Source organism: Elephantulus edwardii, unplaced genomic scaffold, assembly GCF_000299155.1.
Source record: "Elephantulus edwardii isolate Elephantulus edwardi_28Jun2011 unplaced genomic scaffold, EleEdw1.0 scaffold00117, whole genome shotgun sequence".
In the NCBI taxonomy this organism is placed as follows: Eukaryota; Metazoa; Chordata; class Mammalia; order Macroscelidea; family Macroscelididae; genus Elephantulus; species Elephantulus edwardii.
The window spans coordinates 10,632,133-10,656,618 of NW_006399867.1; the positions used below are offsets into that span (position 1 = coordinate 10,632,133).

The window sequence follows — 24,486 nt, forward strand, 5'->3', positions numbered from 1 at the left end:
GTCAGGTGGGTTGACACAGTGACGGCACCTGTGGGCTTCAGTGTCAGAGATTGTGGGGATGACACAGGATAGGACGGGGTTCAGATCTGTCATTCATACTTGACTCAATCACACCTAACAACAACAACAAGGAGAATCAATGTCTTTGAGTTGGGGTGTTGGTGAAACATATGGAACACACCAGAGATTGCCCAAAGCAAAAACCAATCTGTCTTGGAAGTGATGCATCCAGGGAAGGATGGTGAGGCTTCATCTAACCCACTCTGGGCATGTTATCAGGATGAGATGGTCCCTGGAGGAAGACATCACGCTCGGAAAAGTGAAGGGTCAGAGGGAGAGAGGAAGACCGTCCCCAAGGTGGGCCGACACAGTGACTGCAATCATGGGCGCTGGCACAGCGGAGGCTGTGAGGACGGTTCAGGCCCGGCCTGCACACAGGGTCTCTGTGCGTCACAGCTGACTCAGCGGCCCCTCAAAACAACTTCTTTCTTTGCAGACTTATAAGGGTCAGGCTTGAATCACCAGCACTTCAGATGTCCTTCCATGCCCTTTCTCCTCACTTCATCCCTTGCTTTCCACACCAGGAGCCTTTTGCATCTGGGTGTGAATTCTGACCCTGCATCTTGAGAACTTTTACCCAACTCTTCCTCCAGCTCCAAAACCCCTGTTCTAGAAGAATTTCTATGCAGCTCTCCAGACAGCCCCAGCATCTTCTTCTGGAACATTTCTGGAACTCCCAGTGAGGAAGGATCCAGCCCCATGCCTTCACACTGCCACAGCCCTCTGTGGTCAAACCACAGCCCACCGTGCCAATAACCCCCCTGTGTGTTTGTGTTCCTCCTTCATCAGACTGTGAGCACTTGTAGCCGCTTCGCCTCTGTCCTCTGTGCTTCTGACGTCACCCCGAGGCCTGATCCATCACAACACGTGACAGAGGAAGGAAGGCGAGCGGCAGATGGACACACAGTCCTGGGTTGTGATTGAAACAAAGACAGCAAGTGCAGGTGGAAAATTTTCAGACGCCTTGGTGGGGCCTCCATCAGGGCACTGGCATTTATCACAGGCAGTGAGTCACCCCTCTGAGGAATCCAATTAAGCAGCTGTAATTCAAGTGACACTGCTTTGCATTTTGCTATCAATACGGTTTCTATTCTGGGCTTTCTCAGCCTTTGTGCCCTCCTGCGCCTTCCATTCTACATTACCTGCCAAGAGCATCTGCTGGCCCAGCATCTTGTCTCCCTCTCTGCACCTCGGTCTCTTTCATGCCAAACCAGCACAGCTCCATGCTCATCTGAGCCCTGAGGAACTGGGGCCCAGCACTGTGTCATTTAATGCTCTCTGTCTATATAAACCCACATGCTGTTGAGCTGTTTCTGAATCGTGGAGAAGCTTCACACATCTGAATAGACCGAAGCTTCATAGGCTTTCAAAGGGAGCTTTGATGGCCTAGTGGTAAAAACCTGCACTGCAATCCCAAAGGCATGTGGTTTGAATCCACCAGCTTCTCTGCAGGAGAAGGATGGGCAATCTCCTCCCATGTGATTTATTGCCTCTGAAAACCTGCTGGAGGGTCAGCTGGTTCCAACTTGCCAACACACAACAACAGCAGGAATTCCAATAGCTGCCTTTTTCCAAAGTAGATCACCAAGCCTTTCAACCGTTCTGCTCGCAGCTGAGTGTGTCAACAGCGTGCACCACCCAGGGCATTCTAAAACCCACATCTGCTGCCTAGAGAGCTCTTGTGGCATTGTCCACAAACAGCTGTGTTGCTAGCCTAAAGGGGGCACAGCTCTCTGGCAGTTCGAATCCCCCAGCAACTCCTTGGCAGAGAAATGGATAATCTCCTCCAGTGCAGTTCACAGCTTCCAAAGACCCTGCAGGAGTGCAGCTATGAGTCAGTTCTAACTTGAGGACAATGAGTTGGTTTGAGCTGGTAACAACTGCAAAGGAGTTGATTCTAACTCGGCGACTCCACGGGACAGAGCAGAGCTGACCCACTTGTCCAAGGTGGTTGGTCGTCTCCACAGCTAACTCCTTAGAGCACCTGGTGGATCCAATCCTCTAATCTCTCAGTGATCAGCCAGGAGTTGAACTATCGTGCCAGCAGGGCCACCTCCACGATCTATATTTCTCATTGCCGTTGATCAGAACAAACTCCCAGCTGAACCTCCAATGGGTTTCAGGTCACCCTGTAGATCACGTGGAAGGAGATGGCCCATCTTCGTCCTGTGGAGCCACTGGTGGACCGGAATTTCCAGAGGGGCACTGTCTTGGGTTAGAATCACAAGTCTCTATGGACTAGGAAGGCTTGCAGAGGTTGGTAAATTCCCCAGGATCATACAATCAGTAAGAAGTAGAGGCAGGATTTGAACGAAGATAGTCTGACACCAAGCCCCCAGAAAATTACCACTGGAGTGAACTGCCAAAAATATATGGCACACGGGTAAGCCAGGCTCTATACTTTGCTAAGGGAGCTCTGGTGGCCTAGTGGCAAGAAGCTGTGCTGCAATCCCAAGGGCACGCGGTTCGAATCCACCAGATACTCCGTGAGAAAAGGAGGGGCAATATCCTCCTGTGTGATTAACTGCCTCTGAAAACCTGCCGGAGGGTCAGCTGTGGGTCAGTGCAGACTTGACAGTATACAACAACAGCAACAACATACTTTGCTATGTGTCTGAGAGCTGGACAATAAATAAAGCTGACAGAAGAATTGATGCCTCTAAGTTGTGGAAAAGAGCACTGATATTCCCATGGATTTACAAAATACCAAACAGGTAGGTTTTGGAAAAGGTGCAGTGAGAGTACTCTTTGGAGGCAAGGATGGTGAAACCTCATATCACATACTTTGGGCATGTGGCTAGGAGAGGTTAGTCCTTGGAGAGGGACATCATGCTCGGGAAGGTGGAGGGTCAGTGAAAGAGAGGAAGACCTTCAACAAGACAGCTTGACACAGAGACTGCAGCACTGCGCTCAAGTGTGTCTGAGACGATGAGGCTGGAACAAAGGTCAGGGTCTGTTGTTCACAGGGTCAGTAGGAGCCATACTCGCCTTGACAGCTCCTGACAACAACATATTTTGGCCAATCCACGCAGTCGAGAGCCCTTTAAAATTCAGACTAAGGTGTCCCACCCCACAATTTTTATAGCAAAATTCCCCTCAAAATTTAAAAAATGTTCTTTGATGTGATACGAGACATCACTCCTGATTTTGTGTAAGTATAAATGAAAACATTGGTGGATGATTATGCTATTTTTATCAGTCTGCATGATGCAATTGCAGGAAAAATACTTCTACTATACATGCAGCTTTAAGGAGAATCCTCTGATCTCTCCTTCAGGCCAGACTGCTGGCTGGTGAAAAGACTGGAGTGTGGGGGCATGTCTGACCACATAGAAATTGCACTTGGGCTGCTGTTGCTGATGTGGATAAGGGTACCCCCCATAAAGGACTCCCCTGTAGCATAATTGGCTGTTTGTTGTGCTGCTAACCAAAAGTTGGTACCTCAGATACAACAGCTGACCCATGGAAGCAATATGAGTAGTCTCTTCCCATAAATATTTACAGCCTCAGAAACTGGATAAAAGCTTGCTGTAACTATGCTGCACTGAAAAACAAAGAACTCATGAAATACTATACAAAATGGGTGACCCTGGAGGACACTCTCCTGAGTGAAATATCTCAGTCACAAAAGGACAAACACTGCATAGTACCACTGTTGTAAGACGGGACTGACATTGGGCTTGGGGGCAGACAGAGAAAGATGGGTTAAATAATGTATACTGCACTGAAAGAGATGAGGGAGTAAACTGTTTAAAAGGGATAAGTGATTAGGTATTACTGTCATGACAGGAGTCCAGAACGAAGGCTGTATAGTGGAGTAACTTGGGGGGAAGGAATTGTATAACAATGAAAGAATTTTTCTTCTACTTTTCAAAAAGAAGAGCAAACTGGAGGGGAGGGGTGGGCAAGGAGAAAAGCGTAACAATGAATGAATGGAAATCCAAAGTCTCTGTGAACTTTCATTAAAATTAATAATAATAATAATAATAAATAATGAAAAGGCTGCTGTAAGTTGGAACTGACTTGACAACAGTAGGTGGGGAGAGTTAGAGGCCATCAGTGTTTCTTACAACCACTGATGACAAAAAAAAAGGTAAGGAGAAAGGGATGTATCATTCCTCCACACCTATTCAGTCTACACTTAGGCAGCATAGTGTCTTGTCTCTAGGAGTTAAATAGATGAGAATTCTCCTAAATATGATTTGCAGTCTCATTCTGTGCAATTTATGGCCTTTGAAAACCCGCTAGAGGGTCAGCCATGAGTCAGTTCTGACGACAGAATATAACAATAAAAATAATGTACAAGTAGAAGAATTTTAGGTCCCATGAACCACAGTCTAACTTGAATGACTGGAGCAGAGTCACGGCCCCTCCATAAATTCCCAGTCTTGAGCCAGCTTATGGACACAAGGCCCTTTAAATGAAGGGGAGGCGAGCTCTCTTTGAGGAATAACCCATTACCCTGCCAAAAATTTACACTATTAATCTTTCTCCTGGCTTGCCCCAGAGGGACCTACGGCCCTTAAACGAGGGTGACTGTTTATTGAGGAATAGGAAATCATCAGACCTTTTGAAGATTATCAAATGCTGACTCTGAATTGGCACTAATTTAATTTGACTCCAAAATGTGCTATGGCTCCCGGGTCACCAGGGTCTGTGGAGGTCAGGTTATTAATGGAGTTTCTGTTCACAGTTGATCCAGGGAGTCCTTGAACCCAACCTGTAGTGATTTACCACGTTCCAAAGGCCTAATTGGAACAGACATACTCAGCAAATGGCAGCATCCCTGCATTAGTCCCTGACGTATGGGGTAAGATTCCGTGAGAGCTGCTCCATCAAGGAAAATTGGAAACCAAAAGAAAACACTGCATTCCGGGAGAAACTGCAGAGATTAGCGCCACGCTGAAGAACTTGGAGGGTGCAATGGTGGTGATTCCCACCACAACCAGGTTTAACTCATGTATTTGACTCTCTCTCACACACACAAAACAAACAAACGAACAAACAAACAAAAACCAAAAACACCCAAACAAACCCACCTGGATGGGTCTTGGAGAACATGGTAAGAACCTGCACTGCAATACTGAAAACATTTAGTTCGAATCCACCAGTTGCTCCACAAGACAAGGATGGGTAGTCTCCTCTTATGTGATTAGCTGCCTCTGAAAACCTGCTGGAGGGTCAGCTATGGGCCCAACTCAACAGTACACAACAACAACGACAAATGTAACTAGATGGTGCCTTCACGTGAAGCTGCTATTAAAAATGTAGATCAGTTGCTTGAACAATTGAATACATCTCTCTGTAACTGTTATGTAGCTGTTGAGCTGGTGGATGTGTTTTCTCTATAACCAGTTTCAAAGGACCAGCAGAGACAGTTTGCCCTCAGCTAGCAAGGCCAGCAAGGCACGTCTACTGTCCTGCCTCCGAAGTCCATCAACCACGCAGCATTGTGTCACACTTTAACCCACCAGGACCTTTTGCACATCACTCTGATCCATCACGCAGATGGCACACTAACTGGACCTAGTAAAGGAGCCTTATTAATGACTCCAGACTTATTAGGAAGCTCTGGTGGGCTAGTGGATAGGGAGTTGTGATGCCAACCTAAAGGCAAGTAGTTTGAATCCACCAGCTGCTTTGAGCCATAAAGATGGGTAATTTCCTCTCATGTGGTTTACAGCCTCTGAAAACTGCTGGAGGGTCAATTACGAGTTGGTTCCAACTTACCAGCAATGAGTTGTGTTTGTTTTTTTTTTTTGCTGGGTTTTTTTAAAATTTATTTTTATTTTATTCTTGTGTGTGTGTGTTTGTACCATTAAATGGGATATACCTGGTACAGGAGGAGATTGCCCTTCCTTCTCCAGCACAGATTCAAACTGCATGCCTCTAGGATTGTAGTACAGCTTCTTGCCACTAGGCCACCAGAGCTTCTGGGTTTTGGTTTTTTTAAGTCAGAAAAAGAAACACATCTCTCTCTTGGGCAGAGGTACAGCCAGAATATTTCCTAAAAAGGAGGATATTATTGTTGTTGTTTCCCATAGAATTGGATGTGATTCATAGCTCACCCTCCAGTATGTTTTCAGAGGCAGTAAATTGCATAGGAGGAGATTGTCTTTCTTCTGTGAAGCATCTGGTGGATTTGAACTGCATGCCTTTGGGATTGCAGCACAGCTTCTTACCACTGGGCCACCAGAGCTCCAAAAAGAAGGGCAGAGACATTTCACTTATATTCTTTGGGCTACCATAAGAAAGCACTAGTTCTTAGAGAAAGATACGAGGTAGAGGGTAGGCAAAAAAGACAAAGACACTCGGCCAAATGGATTGCAGTGACTGCAACAAGGGCCTCAAATGCACTAATTACTGTGGGGATGGCACTTCACGAGGCCTTCTTTGCTTCTGTTTTACACAGGGTTATGAGTCAGAATCTACTCAACAGCACCAAATAACAAAAAAGATGACAGCCAGCCTTGGTGGCCTACAGAGAAGCTGGCTCAGTCCTATAGGGTTCCTTGGAATTGACTCAATGGTATTGGATTTGGTTTGGGGTTGTGTTTTTGTTATGTGCCATTGAGTTACCTGCAACTCTTAGCAACCCTATGTAGAACAGCCCTGAAGCCTGCCCTGTCCTGAGCCAGTCTCACTGACTCTGACACACCTACCTCCATTGCCCCAGTTACTATTATCAATCCATCTCATCCAGGGTCTTCCTCTCCTACACTGTCCCTCAATACTTCCAAGCACAATGTCCTTCTCCAAGGACCAGTCCCCCTGGCCATGTGCTCAAAGTGTGTAAGACGAAGCTCCAAAATCCCAGCCTCCAAGGAGAAACTTGGTTTCACCCTCTCCAAGACAGATCTGTTGTTTCTCTTGGCAGTCCATGGTATGTTCAAGACTCTTTCTTCTCCAGCACCACAACTCAAAGGCATCAATTCTCCTTCTATCATCCTTAGTCATTGTCCAGCTCCCGGATGCATAGCAAGGAACTGCAAAGACCATAGCCTAGATCAGGTGCACCTTAGTCTCCAGACTGACATTGTTACTTCTCAATACTCTAGAGAGGTCCCTGACCACAGATTTTCACGTGCAATTCGTCTTTTGATTTCCTGGCTGCTGGTGCCAAGAGGGTTGATTGTGAAGCCCTGGGCAAATGACTTCTCTGTTCCTTGTTGTTGTGTACCATAGAGTTGGAACTGACCCATAGCTGACCCTCCAGTGGGTTTTCAGAAGCAGTTAATCGCACAGGTGGAGATTGCTCATCCTTCTCTGTTCCTTAGGTTTCTTTATATCTAAAACAGAGGTAGGGGTTATGTTTCTGCCTTGCTGGTTGTGCTGCTGTCCTCATGATTTGCTATAGAGTTGCTTCTGACTCAGTAGTACAGAGTAGTTGTTGTTGCATGCTGTTGAATTAGAATCTACTTATAGTTGATCCTCCAGTGGGTTTTCAGAGGCTGTAAACTGCAAGGGAGAAGATTGACATCTTGCTCCAGCAGAGCAGTTGGTGGATTTGAACTGCCTGTCTTTGGGCTGGCAGTGCAACTCCTTATCCACTAGGCCACCAGAGCTCCCTACACAGAGTAGAATTACTCTAGAATATTTTCAAGGTTGTGACCTTTCAGAAGTCTATTGTCAGGGCCGTCTTCCAAGCTGCTTCTGGGTGGGTTCAAACCATCAACCTTTTGGTTAGTACTCAAGGAATTAACAGTATAACTCCTATAAAGTTGTGGTGAAGATGAAATGACTCAATACATGTTACCTTATAGAGTGCTGTCCAGCAGACCAAGTATTCCAAAGAACATCCATTTCCACTCAGGCACTTTCCATCGCCCACCCCTAAAGTGTCATAACCCGAGATCTAGGGTGTAATCATTAACCACAGTTGATATTTCACAACGGCTTTACAGGGGTCCAAGTCCCATCTCTAATTACTGGAACTCCAGGGCTGGGCTCTGGAAACACATCCTTAGACTATTTGCCTTTCCTGTTGTGGTTCTGATGATTAAAAGCCACTGTCACCCAGAGCCAGTGAAGCCAGCAAGTGGGTGTAAATCGAAGATAACCACCTCCACCCCCAACTTGAAGGCTGGAGAGACTTAATTATCTGAAGCCCAGATAAACAGGAGGAGCAGCATCGTACACGGGACGCGAAAGAGCTGAGGTGGGAAATCAGCCGCGAAAGAGGAGTTATTAAAAGCGAATGCTGTGACTCAGGGCTGGAAGGAAGGGCAAGAAAATGAAGCTGAGGTCACTGGCAGCCTACGTGTGTCCTTCGCCGCAGGAGGAGAAGACAGGGTGCAGAGAGACGTGGGGGTAAAGGGACCAGAGCTGGGAGGCGGCAACACTCAGGGCCGAGAGGGAACAAAGCAGGTTCAAACACAACTGCCCTGATACTTGCTGCCCAGAGATGACAGCAGTGGCTTCAGGACACAGTCATGTGTCATTTAATGTCCACCACATGTTCCGTGAAACAGGACGTTAGGGGATTTGGCTGTCATGCACATGCAATATTGTAGTTTTGTCCCACTTCAACCTTGAGTGTCTCTCACCAGCTTCTTGCCTTAGCAGTGATCATTAACGGACGAGAACTCATGTTTGGGTTTGGTCCTCAGCCCACCAGTAGTCATTTCTCCACGTCTGACAGAGAGTTCTTCACATTTTCATTAGCTCTGTGGCTTTCAGTTGCGATGATCACTGAATAGCTTGGAGAACCTTTTTTCCTTAAATATAAAATATTTATTTTGTACTGGTTTATTTACAAAGTTCGTATACGTTTTTTCACACCAGATCTTTCCTCTTTCCTTTACTTACTCCTACCTCCACTCATCAAATTGTGTGACCCTATGATTACGGTCCCCACCCCTCTGCGTTGGATCCTCATACATGTTCTACAATAATGGTCTTATACAGTATTTGTCCTTATAGGACTGAGAAAGTTCCCTTAACTCAATGCTCTGCAGTTCCTCCCAAGGAATGAATTGAGAAACTATGGTGCATTCACACCATGGAATACTAGGCAGCACACAGAAGCAATGATTTTGGAAGTTTCTTTTGTTTGTGAGGGCAGTTCAAATTCATTCCTTGGGCAGTCTCTGGGGTAAAGATTACAGCATTAGAAACCTGAAGGTGGGTCACTATGAGTCAGAATTGACTGGAGTGTAACATGCCTAACGTAGGAGCAATAGCTTTTACTGATTTTTCCACCTTCATGTTGTTCAATAACCTCTTGTTTCATTTCCAGAGAAATACTTCTTTGCTGCTGCTACCACTCACACGTGCTTTGCTGCCTTAGGGAACTACAAAGCACCACCCGGTAATATTTTCAATAGAAAATGAAATACAAAGATAATCTATAACCCTCAGGAGATGCACAACGTGAGAAGCTGGGTGCTGCTGCCTACAAGTTAAAGCACACTGTTATATGACACTTTTTTTTTGTAGATTAAGTATTGTAGTGTACATACATATTTCAATAACATAGGTGTATATTATAGTTGTTGTTGAGTACCATTGAATTGGAACCAACCTAGAGCTGGCCCTCCAGTGGGTTGTCAAAGGCAGTTAATCACACGGAAGGAGATTGCCCATCAGCCCCTCCAGAGAGTAACCTTCCAAAAGGGAAGAAAGGATGCGGTTCTCTCCGCAGGACTCAAGCAGAGCAACTTGTGGATTTGAACCACGTGCCTTTGGGATTGCAGTGCAGTTTCTTAGCAGTAGGCCACCAGAGCTTCCTGTAATGATGATTAGCATGTATTATAGGTAACATAGGTCCTGTCTACAGCACAAATGCTTTGTAAATAAGTCATGAAATATTAGTGTCACACGTGGGAAGCAAGTAATGTCCTCCAGCTGGGGGTTCTGAACTCTATTATAATCTTATGAGACCACAGATAAATATGCGGTTGAAGATATATGTGAATAACGTCACCCAAACGGACGTTATATGGTGCATGACTGTTCTAAGAGGTTTATGAACTTGTTCAAGCTAAGCTCATAAACATTGCCAAATGGAGACAGGTTATGAGCTGGCTAGACTCCAACAGCACCAAAAACCTTCATTCTTCTGAGCGTGCTTTTTGTTTCTTCCTTCCTTGTGACCTGAAACCAAACAATGGGAGGCCACTCGTGCTTGAAGATTAAAGAAGGTAAGACCCACAACCAGAATATAACAGAATAGCTGATCATTGGCTTCTGGTTTACCAGTTCCCCATACGATGCTTCTCAGAACCATTGGACCTAGCCAGTCTCCTAAGCACGTGCAATGCCTCATTCAGTGACCAGAGAGTAACCTTCCCAAAGCGAAGAAAGGATGCGGTTCTGTCCGCAGGACTTAAGTCAGCGCCTTAGGAAGCTGCGCATGCGCGACAGCCCAGACAAAGTCCGCCAACCAATCCCAGAAACCTTTGCAAAGGACTCTATCTTCTTTTAAGTTTTTTTCCTTCTTTTTTTTTTTAAAAAAAAAAATTCTTACTTTTTGTGTGTACTGTCAAATCAGATCTGACAGGTACAGAAGGAGATTGTCCCTCCTTCACCAGCAGAGCATCTGGTGGATTCAAATTGCTCACCTCTGCAACTGCAGTGCAGCTTCTTGTCACCAGGCCACCAGAGCTCGCCTTAAATGTTATTTGTACACTCACATCTCATCTCCACTATCCTGCCTTCTTCCCCCCTCACATAGCTCCCGGTCAGAAGTCTTTTCTAAGTCCCAGAAAGTTTTTGTCTGAAGAGACAGAGGTTAGCAACTGCATGACACACACCCCCGCCTCCCCCCACCCCCCCCCCCCCCCCACACACACACTCTGTCTGCTCGAGAGCTACATTCATCACTCGCATGCTGACTCTGCTTAACCAGCTTTGTTCCCATGAAACAAAATAGAAAGCTTTGCTCCTCTCTTGGTCGTTCTTGGTTGGTAGAAGGCAAGGACCCTCCAGTGAAGCAACTCCCAGTTGAGAACTATAAGATCTTCGAGGAAGGACAGAACCCAGTGCAGGCCAAGAAAGATCATTTATTGAGGAGAAACTGCTGGGCTGGCTCTCAAGTAGAACCAGCCCTCACTAAGAATTAAGAGGGGGATTTTATACTTTCTTACAAGGGGTTTGGGGAAGGGGATGCTTACAGATGCTTCCTTCAGATAGTGAAGTGGGCTGGGGTCTCAGATAACTATTCCTGGGAAAATGGGGGGTAGGGTAGTTTCACAGAGAGAAAAAGCACAGCTGCTGCTTCCTGTGACTGGATTCTCTCAGTATACATTCTGGGAGAAGAAAAGGGCTCAGCAGTCCTAATAAGAACTAAGGTCCCGACAACGAAAATCTCCAAACTGTGATTAGTAAATGCCGTTTCACAACGTGAAAAGCAGAGAACATGGGAAGGGGTCGTAGTGAAAGAAGACAAGCTGTGTGTGTGTGTAGTTTGAGGACGAGTTTCGTCCCGTGATACGTTCCTGGGAGCCTCCTCACAGCTCATGTCTGGCCTGACTCATGTGGGCCTTGTTCAGGGCAGGCCGAAAAGATGTGAGACAGTCCGTGCGACTCTCCTGCTTGTCCACCATCTTGGCAAGAGAAGGAGAACTGCTGTTACTGTGGAGTCCAGGGAAAAGGGCAGACGGAGCCAACGATAAAGGGGAACCCACAGAGGAATCACTCTCCACACTGAGTGTGTGGGAGTGGGTGAGAAGAAGCAGGTCCCAGAGTGATTCTTTAAAGGCTCAACACAGTAGGAGACCAGGAAAGGGAAAAAAAGAGCATCCTCAACTGTGAAATGATGTCTGACTCACCAGGGAGCTGATGGGTATTAACTTGATTGCTTCGGAGCAGGTGTGACAAAACCAATTTCATCCTGGTTACCACGGCTATGGTCGCGGGGACCATTTCAGCCAGGGGCCTGTCACACTGCTGTCACTTGGAAGCTTTTCATCAACTGCTTCACTACAAATGCTTGGCATGGTCTGAGACTCTGTGTCATTCTTAGCTCTACACCACAAGCTATGTGTAGAAAGTGGGCAGGGTGTTGTCATCCACGGTTGTTGTTGTTATGTGCCGTCGAGTCGCTTGCGACTCATAGCGACCCTATGTACAACAGCCCTATACTCTGCTCTGTCCTGTGCCAATCACACTGTCTCTGACACTCCCATCCCGATTATCCCAGTCACTGAGTCCACGGTTAGCAATTATTAATTGATCTAATAAGGGTCAGGCACTGTTCAAGATGCTGGGAAAATACAGAGGCAAGACAGATGAGAATTTACAAGACAGTTTACACTCCAAGGAATTATCTTGATGAAGAGTCAAAGTTCTCCCTTCCTGCCTGTGTTTTTCCCCTCCTCTTCCCTCCTCTCTTTCACTCCACTCTCCTTCTCTTCCTCTCTGTCCTCCTTCCTCCTTTCCTTCCTTCAGCCATTTAATACATGCTCTGGAGTCTGGACACTGTAACCTAGTGGGTAAGGAGCTGTGCTGTCCACCCAAAGGCAAGCGGTTTGAATCCATTTGTCTCTGTAGGACAAAGATAGTCAATCTCCTCTTGCAAGACTTGCAGCCTCTAAAATCCCCCAGAGGGTCAGCTATTAGTCACTTCTGACTCAAGGGCAGTGAACAACAACAAATAACATCTGGGGTTTGATTGCATTCTGGTTTGGCCATTTAGTTGTTACCTCGCGCAACCTCGGTCAATTTTTTTGACCTCCAATTCCTCCAAAATGGAGATAAGAATAGGGCCCATCTGTAAGATAAGCCCTGCAGCTATCTGGCTGAGAGGCAGCTGGAAGTGGGACTCAAGAAAGCACCGGCCTGTTAGCCTAGGAGGCTGGGAACGATGGATGGCGAAGCCTGAATGTGCCGTGTTTCCTGCCCTAGCAAGCCTCAAGTCCCTTGAGTATTTGAAATTGATGAAACGTGACCAGAAGAGTCTGTCCTCTGTGTATCCTGGCAAAGCTACACACGATGTATAACTCTGGTTCCGGAAAGAATCCTCATTAATCATCCTTCACTGTCTTGCAATGGGCAAATCTGCTGCCAAGGACCTCTTTAAAATGCTAATGAGCAAAGATATCAGCTTAAAGACTAAGGTGTACCTGATTCAAACCACAGTATTTCCAATCCCTTAATTACACACATGGAATTGTCAAATTGTCAAAATTCTGTTCTAAACATTTTTCTTCATTTTTTTTCACTTGAGCAAAAGTTACAAACCACAATTCATTATTCATTCAATCATTTGCACTCATTTTATGTATTTATTTATTTATTTATTTGGTGCATGTACCATCAAATCAGATCTGACTGGTACAGGAGGAAATTGTCCCTCCTTCTCTGGCAGAGCATCTGGTGGATTCAAACCGTATACCTTTGGGATTGCAGTACAGCTTCTTGCCACTAGGCCACCAGAGCTCCCCTTCATTTTCTTTTTATAACATTAATTATAATTAATTAATATAATCAATTAATGGCAATGTCTGATCAACCCCTTATTAATGTTTTGTTATGAACTTATGAAACTATTTTCACGGCAGGGGGGAAAACAGATATGTACTTTGAATGCAAGAATAGGTGAGCCTGATTCCTAACTATCTCCTAGCTAGGACGCCTTGGGGAGGTTGTTAATTTTCTGAGCCTCATTCCTCTCATCTGTAAAATGGTCTCACGCCAGTGGACCTCACCACGTTGTAAGAAATCAGTGGAAGAACTGGTGGCGGGTTCTTAGCAGGAGCCTGGCAGGTGTGCGACTCCTGTGGCTCCAGTGAAGACTGGGTCACCTATAGTGCAAGAAGACTTCCAAACTGACATTGTTGTTGTTAAAGTCAAGCCAGTTCTGTGGAACCCACAGTGTGGAACTGTCTCCCACGGGGTTTACTCAGCTGTGGTCTTTACGGAAACAGGTCACCAGGTCATCTTTTCACAGAGAACCATTGTGTGGGTTCAAACTCTCAACCTTACAGTTCCCAGCTGAGTGTTTAACCATTGCATGACCTGGTCTGTTTGATTGCTGGTTAAGTCTTGGGCATTGATCAGTTCTATTCTCATGCTGGCTGTTCATCTGTGGAGCTCAACTTTTAAAATTACGTTTTCTCTGTTTAAAAGGGATATGTGATTAGGTATTATTGTCATGACAGGAGTCCAGAATGAAGGCTGCACAGTGGAGTGGACTTGGGGGGGAGGGATTGTATAACAATGAAAGAATTTTTCTTTTACTTTTCAAAGAGAAGAGTGAACTAGGGAGGGGTGGACAGGGAGAAAAATGCAATAATGAATGAATGGAGATCCAAAGTCTCTGTAAATGTTCATTAAAATTAATTTTAAAAAATATGTTTTCTCTTGTAATCCTCAGAACACTGCAGCAAATGGACTCTGAGGTCATGGGATCGAGGGTGGTATCATTATGTGCCCCGTTGCACAAATGAGGAAAAAGTGGAGCTCACCAAGGCCAAGGTCATGCTCCCAGCTACCTCTGCACCTCCAGTTCTTTTTCTCTCTACCTCCTCCCCCTCGTTAGAGGAACTTTGGAGTCAGAATGGCCTGAACTCAATGCCATGAACAAAACCTAGAGAACAGGGGACCTCAGGGTGGCTGTGAGAATCAAGCGAGAAAACAAGATGTCCCATAAGGTCTTTCTCTAGGGCTGGGCACGCAGTTGCTGATTCCTAAACGCCCCTGGTCCCCTCCTCCACATGCCTGCTCTTATGTAGCCACTTCCCCAAAGTGCTGTCACTCACATGAACCTGAGCTCCGACTCCCTCCGGACTAAGACTTCTCGGAGACGCTGGATCTTCGCCATCTCAAGCTCAATCTCTTCTGGCATCATGGTTGTCTCGGCCATGGAGATGATGTCCAGCTGACCTGTGAAGGAGACATGAAATGCAGGGGTCAAGGCCACAAGGCTACAGCACAGCCAGATCGGCTGTCAAGCATCCCTGTGGGTATTAGTATCTCCATCCTTCTAGGGAACAGTTCCAACCACTGTCATGAGTTCAGGAGCATACAAACCCTGCCCTGTGCAGCAAATACATGCTTGTGAGTGAGCTGCTGGAAACCATAAGACTTATTAAGATGTCAAGTTCAGGGTCAGACAAAGAGCATAAAAATGTGTCTAAGGCATAATGTTGTCAGTCTCTGCCTGTCCCAGCAACTGAGATTCTGTTCCCCTTGACCAAGTCACAGGGTTCCATCCCATCCTCCAAGACCAACTCCAGTTTTAGGAGAAGAAAAGTCCATACTAATTATTTTATGGGAAGACAGTAATCAGTCTTATAATAGTACTAAGTAATGTTGTGTTGTGGGCCGTCAAGTCAGAAATGATCCACAGCTGACCCTCCGGTGGGTTTTCAGAGGCCGTTAATAGCATGGGAGGAGATCGCCCATCCTTCGCCCACAGAGCAGCTGGTGGATTCGAATCTCATGCCTTAGGGATTGCAGTGCAGCTTCTTGACACTAGGTGGCCAGTGCTCCCTAGTAGTAAGTAATACTCATAAAGAATACTATAAAGGTGGCAGGTAGGAAAAATAAAGCAAAAGCAAAAGTTATCCATAATCCCAATGCCCAAAGAAAACGACTATTAACATTTTGGTGTGCATTCATTCTTTCAATACACACACCCCACACACACACACCCACAATATACAGGTTTTGTTTTTGCAATAGAAAGTTAGAATTGCATTGTTTTAGAACTTGCTCTGGTGAGTGGGTAGAAAGTCACGCTGCCAACCCAAAGGCAGGTGGTTGGAATCCGTCATCCTCAAAACGTGGGTGATCTCCTCTCATGTGATTTACAGCCTCTGAAAAACAGCTGGAGGGTGAGCTATGAGTCAGTCCTGATTCGAGGGCACTGAGGTGAGCTGGTGGTTGAGTTCCATCAGGCAACATACTGCCTTTGATGTCCTGGGAACACTTCCCCAAAAGAATTTTTTTTTAAAATTGTGATGAGTAAAAGTTTACAAGGAACACTTTCATTTTCATTGATGCACATTTTACCCATCAGTTATAATACACACACTATCTGCTCATCCATTCATTTCATATTGTCTTGCCTTCACCCATCTCAATTAAGTGCTTATTAAGAATGAGTTTTCAATTTTTTCCTCTTCCCTTCCTAGTAGTCTTACTAGACTGAACTGTGTGCAAACCTTTCTCTAGCTTTTTTTTTTTTTGGTGCGTGTGTGCATGTACCGTCAAATCAGGTCTGACTGGTACAGGAGGAGATTGTTCCTCCTTCTCCAGCAGAGCATCTGGTGGATTCAAATATCTCACCTCTGGGATTGCAGTGCAGCTTCTTGCCACTAGGCCGCCAGAGCTTGCCCTTTCTCTAGCTTTTTAAAAAAAAAAAAATTGGTTTGCATATAATTATTTATATGCATTGTGTTTTCTTCACATACATTGTGGGTGTTTTGTTTTAAAATTTTATTCTGATTTACTTACAAAGTTTGACTACATTATTTTTCACAAAAGATCCTTCTCATTTCCTTTACCCTCACCCCTGCACTAAATTGTGCATCCCTATGATTAACACCTCATTGCCCTGCCCATTCTCACCCCTCTGCTTCCACCCTGTCCCCCTTGGGTCCTCATACTCCTTCTACATGTACATTGTGTTTTATACAATCTTTCATTTACATTGTATTTCATACAATCATTCATAACAGTGGCCTTATCCAGTATCTGTTCTCTTGTAACTGATATATTTTACTCAGCCCATGTCCTCTGGATACATCCACGTTGTCCATTGTTTCACAAATTCTCCATTGTTTTTCAATGTTGCAGTAGCACTCCATTGTGTGCATGTGCCATTGTTTCTCTATGCATTCAGTTTGCTGATGGGGCACTTGGGTTGTCTCCATCTCTTTTCTATTGTGAATAATGCTTCCATAAACATGACTGTGCTTCTATCCATTCGTGTCACAGCTCTTAGTCTCAGAAGTAGTTTTAACGTTTGTGTGGGGTTCTATTTGCAGCTGTGTCGTGAATCACTTCCCCATCTCCAGTAATTTAGGTGGTTTCCCACTTTGCCCCACTGTAAACGGCCTCAAGGTGAGCTAAGTGTGTGGGCAGCGACAGGTTCCTCTAGGTTACATTTCCACAGTGAAAACGGATGCCCTATTCTAAGGTCATTGGAATGTAAGGGGATTGACAGAGTGCTTTCACTTTGCAGTGAGGCCCTCAACATCAATGTTAACTGCTAAGACTTCCCACACTCCTCCCTAGATCAAGCCTCTCAATCCTGCTAACTGGTGTTTGTTTTTGTTTTGTTTTATTTGTTTTCTTGAGTCCAAGCCCTCTTTCTACCCTGGCTCTTCTTACCTGCTGGCCCCCTGCTACTGCATATCCTTCTTTGCATACCTGCGTGAAGCTAACACCTTGCCTGCTTGGACTCCTGAGCTGACCCACTCCCAGAGCCAAAGCCATGCTTTGCTCTTCTCTGGGAATCTCCTGACCCTTCTTCATTCACTAGACTTCTGTTATTTTCACAAGCTGTTCTATTCTCACAGTCACTGTAACGACGGCTTGAGTGTACAGGAAATGGTGAGGATGGTGCAGGACAGGCCAGTGTTCATGAGTGGTCGTCAACTAGATGTCACCCAACAATAACAACAACATCCCCTCTTATCATCTAAATACTAACGCGGTCCACGTGGCAAAATGACCTGTCTCACTTCCACCAGTCAAAATTCACTACCATCGAATCGATTCCAACTCCAAACGACGCTCCACTGGGTTTGTGAGGCTGTAAATGAGAACAGGAGGAGACTTCCCCCTTCCTCCCAAGATGCTACTAGTGGATTCGAACCAACAGAGATGTGCAGTCCCTTTAGCTAGCAGTACAATACATTACAGACTACAGAGCTCTCTCTAATTTTGCTTAGGAAACAAAGGGAAAGTCATTACGTTTAATTGATACTAATGTGAAAGGAAAACGCCTCCTTCACACTGTCTAAAATAATTTTCAATTTCTATGGGGATAAACAATTACAACGGCAACAGGTGAGACCAAGGAATTAGAGAAGGACTTGCCCTAGAGCTTAGTGCCCTGAATTTGGACGTTTAGCCCCATAAAGTTCAAGGAATTCTTTGGAGGCAAGAATGATGAGGCTTTGCCTCACATACTTTGGGCATGTTGCTAGGAGGGGCTGTTCCATGGAAAGGGACATGTTGCTGGAAAGGGTGGGGAGTTGGCGAAGGAGAGGAAGACTCTCAACCAGGTAGATTGACACAGTGACTGATGCAACAGGCTCTTGTGTGTTAGGAAGTGTGAGGATGGCACAGGATAGAGGAGGGTTCAGATCTTTTGTTCACAGGGTCACTATGAGTCGTTCTCCACTAGACAGCACCTAACAACAGCAACAAAGTTCAAGGAAATAAATCTGTTTGCTAAAGCCTTCCATCTAGCAACTAAGACAAGTCCTGTTCCAGGAGCCTTCCACTGGGGACCTTCTGATGACACTTGGGGAAATAATGGCATGAGATGTGAACGGTCAGCTTCAGCTGGGCCTGAACGTATGTGAACAAGCTAGTGTGACAGAAACATGCTCAACATTTTCCTTCTAGAAGATAAGTCATCCACAGGTACCAATGACTCCTCGTAAGAAAGGGCAAATGCTAGGAGGGGACTTGGACGAGTTCCAGGCTGGATGGAGGAAAAGGTGGACAATCTTTCTAGGCAGAACTCACGTGCTGTGTAGAGACAACAGCAGTCCCCAGGGCTCCCTGTGTCACTGCTGTCAGTGAGCCTCTGGGAGCTGAGTCGCTGCTGGTCAAGGAGGCAGCACAATCCATCTTCATATTTCCAAATGCCACAGGGGAAGCTGCTCCCCACACGCACAAGCACTGCACAAGCACGACCAGGGCAGTTGTAATCCCTTGTTTTGCAAATGTAAAGCTCTCCAGTCCAGAAAGAGTGGAGATGATTGCAAAGGTAAACTGGCAATCCCCTAAAAACTTGTGATTTAAATAGGGACTAACCAGATTCCTCTTGAGTTGACTGAAAAAAATACCACTGAAAACTCAAATGCTGAGATTTAGAGGAGAGGGGAGTACATTGCCAGGTTTTTTTTCTCAAAGTGCCTATGGGTGGACTTGAACCCCCAACCTTGCAGTTAGCAGCCCAGTACACTAACCATTTGTACCACCCAGGGACTCCTAGTATCTCTTACCCCAACCCAAATTTGCAATCAGTTCAGTCTGACTCACAGCAACCCTCCAGCGGTTTCCCAAAGCTGGAAATCTTGGCTGGAACTGACTACCACATTCTTTTCTGAGGAGTGGGTCCACACTGTTGTCCTCTCAGCAATGGAGCGATTATCCACTGCTCCACCAGGGATCCTAGAGTCTCACGGATCCAGGAACCTATTTCTGCCCATTTACTGGGGGAGCAGATGTCTTGATGCATTTCCAAGGCTCTGGTAGCACCTACTTTATTATCACTAATCATTAATGAAGAAATGAATTTCAATCCTTAATCACCTTATCTTGCTTGGATCCACAGTTAACACCCTTGGTATCAGCAGTCAGGATATAAGGAGATGCATTGCACTGGGAAAATCTGCAGTTAGGGAACTTTCCAAATTATTGCAGAGTAGTAATGTCAGCTTAAAGACTAAGGTGCATCTAATTCAGGCCACAGTCTTTCTGATTACTTGCTATGCATCTAAGACCTAGACAATGAATAAGGATATCAGAAAAAGAATTGACGCCTTTGAGCTGTGGTGTTGGAGAAGAGCACTGAACATCCCATAGCCGGCCAAGAGAACAAATGGATATGTCTTGGGGATGGTGCAGCCGAAGTGCTCTTTGGAGGCAAGAATGATGAGGTTTCGCCTAACATACTTTAGACATGTTGCTAGGCGGGGCTGATCCTTGGAGAAGGACATGATGCTGGGAAGGGTGGAGGGTCAGTGAAGGAGAGGAAGACCCTCAACCAGGTGGATTGACATGGTGACTGCTGCAATGGGCTTCTGTGTGTCAGGAAGTGTGAGGATGGCGCAGGACAGGACTAGGTTCAGATCTTTTGTTCATAGGGTCACTATGAGTTGTGCTCAACTTGACAGCACCTAACAGCAACAGTCATCTTCTCATGTTGTTGTGTACCACTGAGTTGAACTGACCCTCGGGAGGGTTTTCATCATACAGAAGAGCTTGCCCGTCCTCCTGTGGAGCAGCTGGTGGATGCGTTTGGGATTCCAGCACAACTTCTAGCTATTTTGTGAATATAATGAGAAAGAGCCGGTTGCTTGTAATGAGTCACCATTTCCCAAAAGTGTTGCTGTTGTGTGCTATCAAGGTGGAACCAACTCATAGCTGACCCTCCTGAGGGTTTTCAGAAGCAGTAAACTGCACAGGACGAGGCCACCTATCTTTCTCCTGAAGAGCGGCTTGTGGATTTGAACTGTGTGCCTTTGGACTGACAGCGCAGCTTATTACTCCCTCGGTCACCAGCTCTCTCTTTTCCCCAGAAGAAGTAACTGATTTTAACTCAGAGGCTCCAGGCTGTCCTATTTCCTTGCTATCTTGAAGAAATGTGTCCAGAGCTGTTTATTGCACAAGACGTCACACATATAATCTCTTTATCCTCACAACCGCCGCACAAGGAAGATTTTGCAGCTTAAGAAACTGACTTGCCTCCAAACTCTGGCTTTTGTTATTTATTATTTGCTGTGTGATTCTGAGCAAATTTATCAGCAGCACTAACTGGATGGTGTAAGGCTATCATCAGGGAATGTTTTCATCAAAGATGCTATAGAAGAATCTTGAACAAAAGGGAGGGAAATGTAGAGTATAATTTCAAATTTCTATGGAATTCATATTTCCTAGGGCCTTGGAGACAAAATAAACCCCTGAGAACACTTCCTGGATATAATTTTTTTTTTTTGTGAGACAAATTTGTATTTAGAATTAGCCCGCTGGACTCAGTTTAGATGATCCCAATTTTGTTGGCAACATTCAAAGCATCATAGTCAGGAGCAAGTCGAACATGGGCCTTCTTCTCTCCATCAGGCCTAATTAAAGCGTTGACCTTGGCCACATCAATGTCATAGAGCTTCTTTACAGCTTGTTTAATTTGGTGCTTGTTGGCCTTGACATCCACAATGAACACAAGTGTGTTGTTATATCTTCTTCATGGCTGACTCAGTGGTCAGGGGAAATTTGATGATGGCATAGTGGTCAAGCTTGTTTCTCCTCGGGGTGCTCTTCCTGGGTATTTGGGCTGCCTTCGGAGTCTCAGCATCTTAGGCCGCCGGAAGGTGGGTGACGTGCGGATCTTCTCTCTTTTTTTTGGCTGTGGACGCCCTTCAGGACTGCTTCTTGGCCTTTAATGCTTTTGCTTTGGCTTCAGTTTTGGGAGAGGCAGGGGCTTACTTCTTCGCTTTCGGTGCCATCTTTGTAGAAAGGCCTGGATATAATCTTTAAACTTTAAGCCTTCATAAAAATGTATTCCCTGAAAACACAAAGTCCTTGCTGTTAAATCAGTTCTGAGTCATAGCTAACCTCCAGTGGGTTTCTGAGATGGTAAATCATAATAGAAGGAAATGACCTTTCTTTCTCCCTTGGAGAGGCTGGTGGATTTGAACGACCAGAGATATTTCAGCCTTTGGGTTAGCCACACAACCATGTAGGCTACACCACGAAAGAGTCCCTGTATTCTCTGAAGTTGTCTTAAAACTAAATGGTAGCTTACTATAGTTGTTGTTGAGTACCATTGAGTCAGAATGGACTCATAGCTGGTCCTCCAGCAAGTTTTCGGAAGCAGTAAATGACCCGGAAGGGACTGCCCACCTCTCTCCCACAGAGTACCTGATGGATTTGAACCATGAGTCTTCAGGATTGCAGTGCAGATTTTTACCATTAGGACGCTAGAGCTCCCTATTAAAATAATACCAAATATCTAGCTATATGTAATCAAAGTGACAAGAACAACTCAAAGATTGGCTAGGAATCTTAGGGAGCAGTAAGCTCATCTGAACAGAGGAATAACAAAATGGAAAAGAGAAGCAAGAATGGCCACACAGCTTGAAGGGTGTGATCCATGTCACCAAACTGTACAGTTAGAAATTGTTGAGTTGGTGTAGGTTCAGCTGCAGATATCCTTAACAACAATAATAAAAATAAAATTAATGATCTATGTTTAAAAGTGCATCTTCCTGGGATTGTGTTGTTGTTGTTGTATACCATCGAGTTGGAAATGGCCTATAGCTGACCCTTCATGGGTTTTCAGAGGCAGTTAATGGCAAGGGAGGGGACTGCCCACCCTTTTCCTGCAGCTGGTGGCCTCGAACTGTATGCCTTCGGGATTGCAGTGCAGCTTCTTGTCTCTAGGCCACCAGAGCTCATTTTGAATTCTCTTGGACTTCTTAAATCAGCCTCTCTTAGGAGGTAACTGTCATTCTGCACTTTAATAAGTCTCTCAAGTGACTCTTAATTAACTTGTTTGGGAAATAGAGGGAATAATGACAGTACTAATCTCAAAGGTCTTCATGAAAAGGAAGTAACGAAGTTTATGTACAATATTCAATGCAGGGTGTTCAAGAAATAGTACCTATTTCCCCCTTGCTTGCAGGAAACGAAGACTTAAGCACTTACTGATGAAGCTTAGTTTATACCTTCAAGGGAGCTCTGGTAGTTTAGTGACAAGATGTTGCACTGCAATCCTGAAGGTGAGTGGTTCAAATCCACCAGATGCTCTGCTGGAGAAGGAGAGGCAATCTCCTCCTGTGCCAGTAGGGTGCAATTTGACAATACACAACAAGGGGGGGGAAAGTTTATACCTTCAGTGTGGAAGAAATCTCAGTATTGTGGGGAAAAAATTTCTCATAACTGAATCGATAAACAACAGCATACATAATAAACAGAGAAAACCTTAAAGCTGCTAAAGATGTCATTTTCTTTGGATAAACAATCCCAGTAAATGAGATTTCATTTAATTTGGATCCATAATGAATGTCTATGACCGTAATAGTCAAGAAATTCATGTTTGCCTTGGACAATCCTGCTGCAAAGGAGATGTATATGGTGCTAAAGAGCGACTATGTCACTCTGAGGTCTGTGTGACCCAAGATACGATATTTTTGATGGTCACATATGGCTTAATGGTAAGAAGCTGCACTGCAATCCCAAAGGTATGTGGTTCGAATCCACGAGCTGCTCTGGGGCAGAAGGATAGGCAATCTTCTCCTGTGCAACTTACTGCTTCTGAAAACCTGCTGGAGGGTCAGCTGTGAGTCTGTTCCAGCTGGATGGCAACAGGAACATATGTATTTGACAGCTGGACAATAAATAAGGAAGAATGAGGAAGAATCAACGCCCTTGAATATAATGTTGAGGAAGAATACTGATTACGCCTTGGACTGCCAGAAAAGCAAACAAATCTGTCTTGGTGGAAATATAACCAGTTTCCTTAGAGGTAAGGAAAGCAAGACTTTATCTCACACACTTTGGACATGTTGGTTGGAGGGACCAGTCCCTGGAGAAAGACACCACATGGAGGGTCAGTAAAAGAGAGGAAGACCTTCAAATAACTGGGTTGACACGGTGACTGCAACGACGGACTCAAACACAGCAATGATTGTGAAGATGGCATATGACTGGGCAGTGATTTGATGACACAAAACAACACCATCAACATTGACCCAAAAGCCTGAGAGGAATTGGTTTAGAGAGGGAGGGGCAGTGAGTGCTCCTTGAGATGAGAAAGAACCAGAAGAGAGTGTGTAAGAACATGAACACCATAAAGATGACCAGCCTGCACAGCTGTCAACCAAAAATAGAAGCTGAAAAAAACACAACAACCCCCAAAACCAGAAACTAACAATGAGGTTGCAGGCAGGAGGACAGCCAACCGCTCGGGGCTTTCCTCTCTGCATATTACCCATGTTCACGTTCATCTTGTATTCAGACTGTCTCCACGGATGAAACAAATGATTGGATTTGTCAATAAAGAATGAAAGAAGTAATGATGGGGGTGTGGAACTTGGTCTGTGGATTAGTCTCCTATTGCTGCCATAACAAAAGATCACATCCTAATGACTTACAATTACATAAATTTATTCTCTTAAAGTTCTGGAGGTTAGATGTCCAATACAAGTCTCAGTGGGCTAAAATCAAGTGTTCCTTTCTGGAAGCTCTAATGGATAACTCACTTCCTTGGTTTATCCAGCTTCCACAATCTGCTTGCATTCCTTAGCTTGTAGCCTCTGTCTCGATCTGCAAACCCAGCAAGGAGGGAGCAAGACTGTTTCACACGTCCTCTCTGACTCTTCTTCCATCCTCACATCTCTTCTGATTTAAGGATTTGAATGACTAGATTTAGCTCATTCAGATAATAATCTCTTCCCCAAATCCCTATCCTTAATTCCAATTGCAACTTTAACTCCCTTTTATCAAGTAAGGTTACATATGCCATCATGCAGTACATAACTTCCATTTGGGTGGTGTTCCACAGGTCACCATGTCTCA

At 45.1% G+C, this 24,486-nt stretch overlaps 1 protein-coding gene across 1 annotated transcript in view; it reads right to left on the minus strand.

Annotated features, from left to right (window-relative positions):
• The window catches only part of LOC102874741 (chromosome unknown open reading frame, human C16orf45), a 145,428-nt gene that overhangs the window by 25,681 nt on the left and 95,261 nt on the right, over positions 1-24,486 (minus strand). Inside the window, exon 2 of the mRNA XM_006892676.1 lies at positions 14,763-14,886. Within this exon, the coding sequence (XP_006892738.1) occupies positions 14,763-14,886 (124 nt within the window). The remainder of the gene's footprint in view (positions 1-14,762; positions 14,887-24,486) is intronic.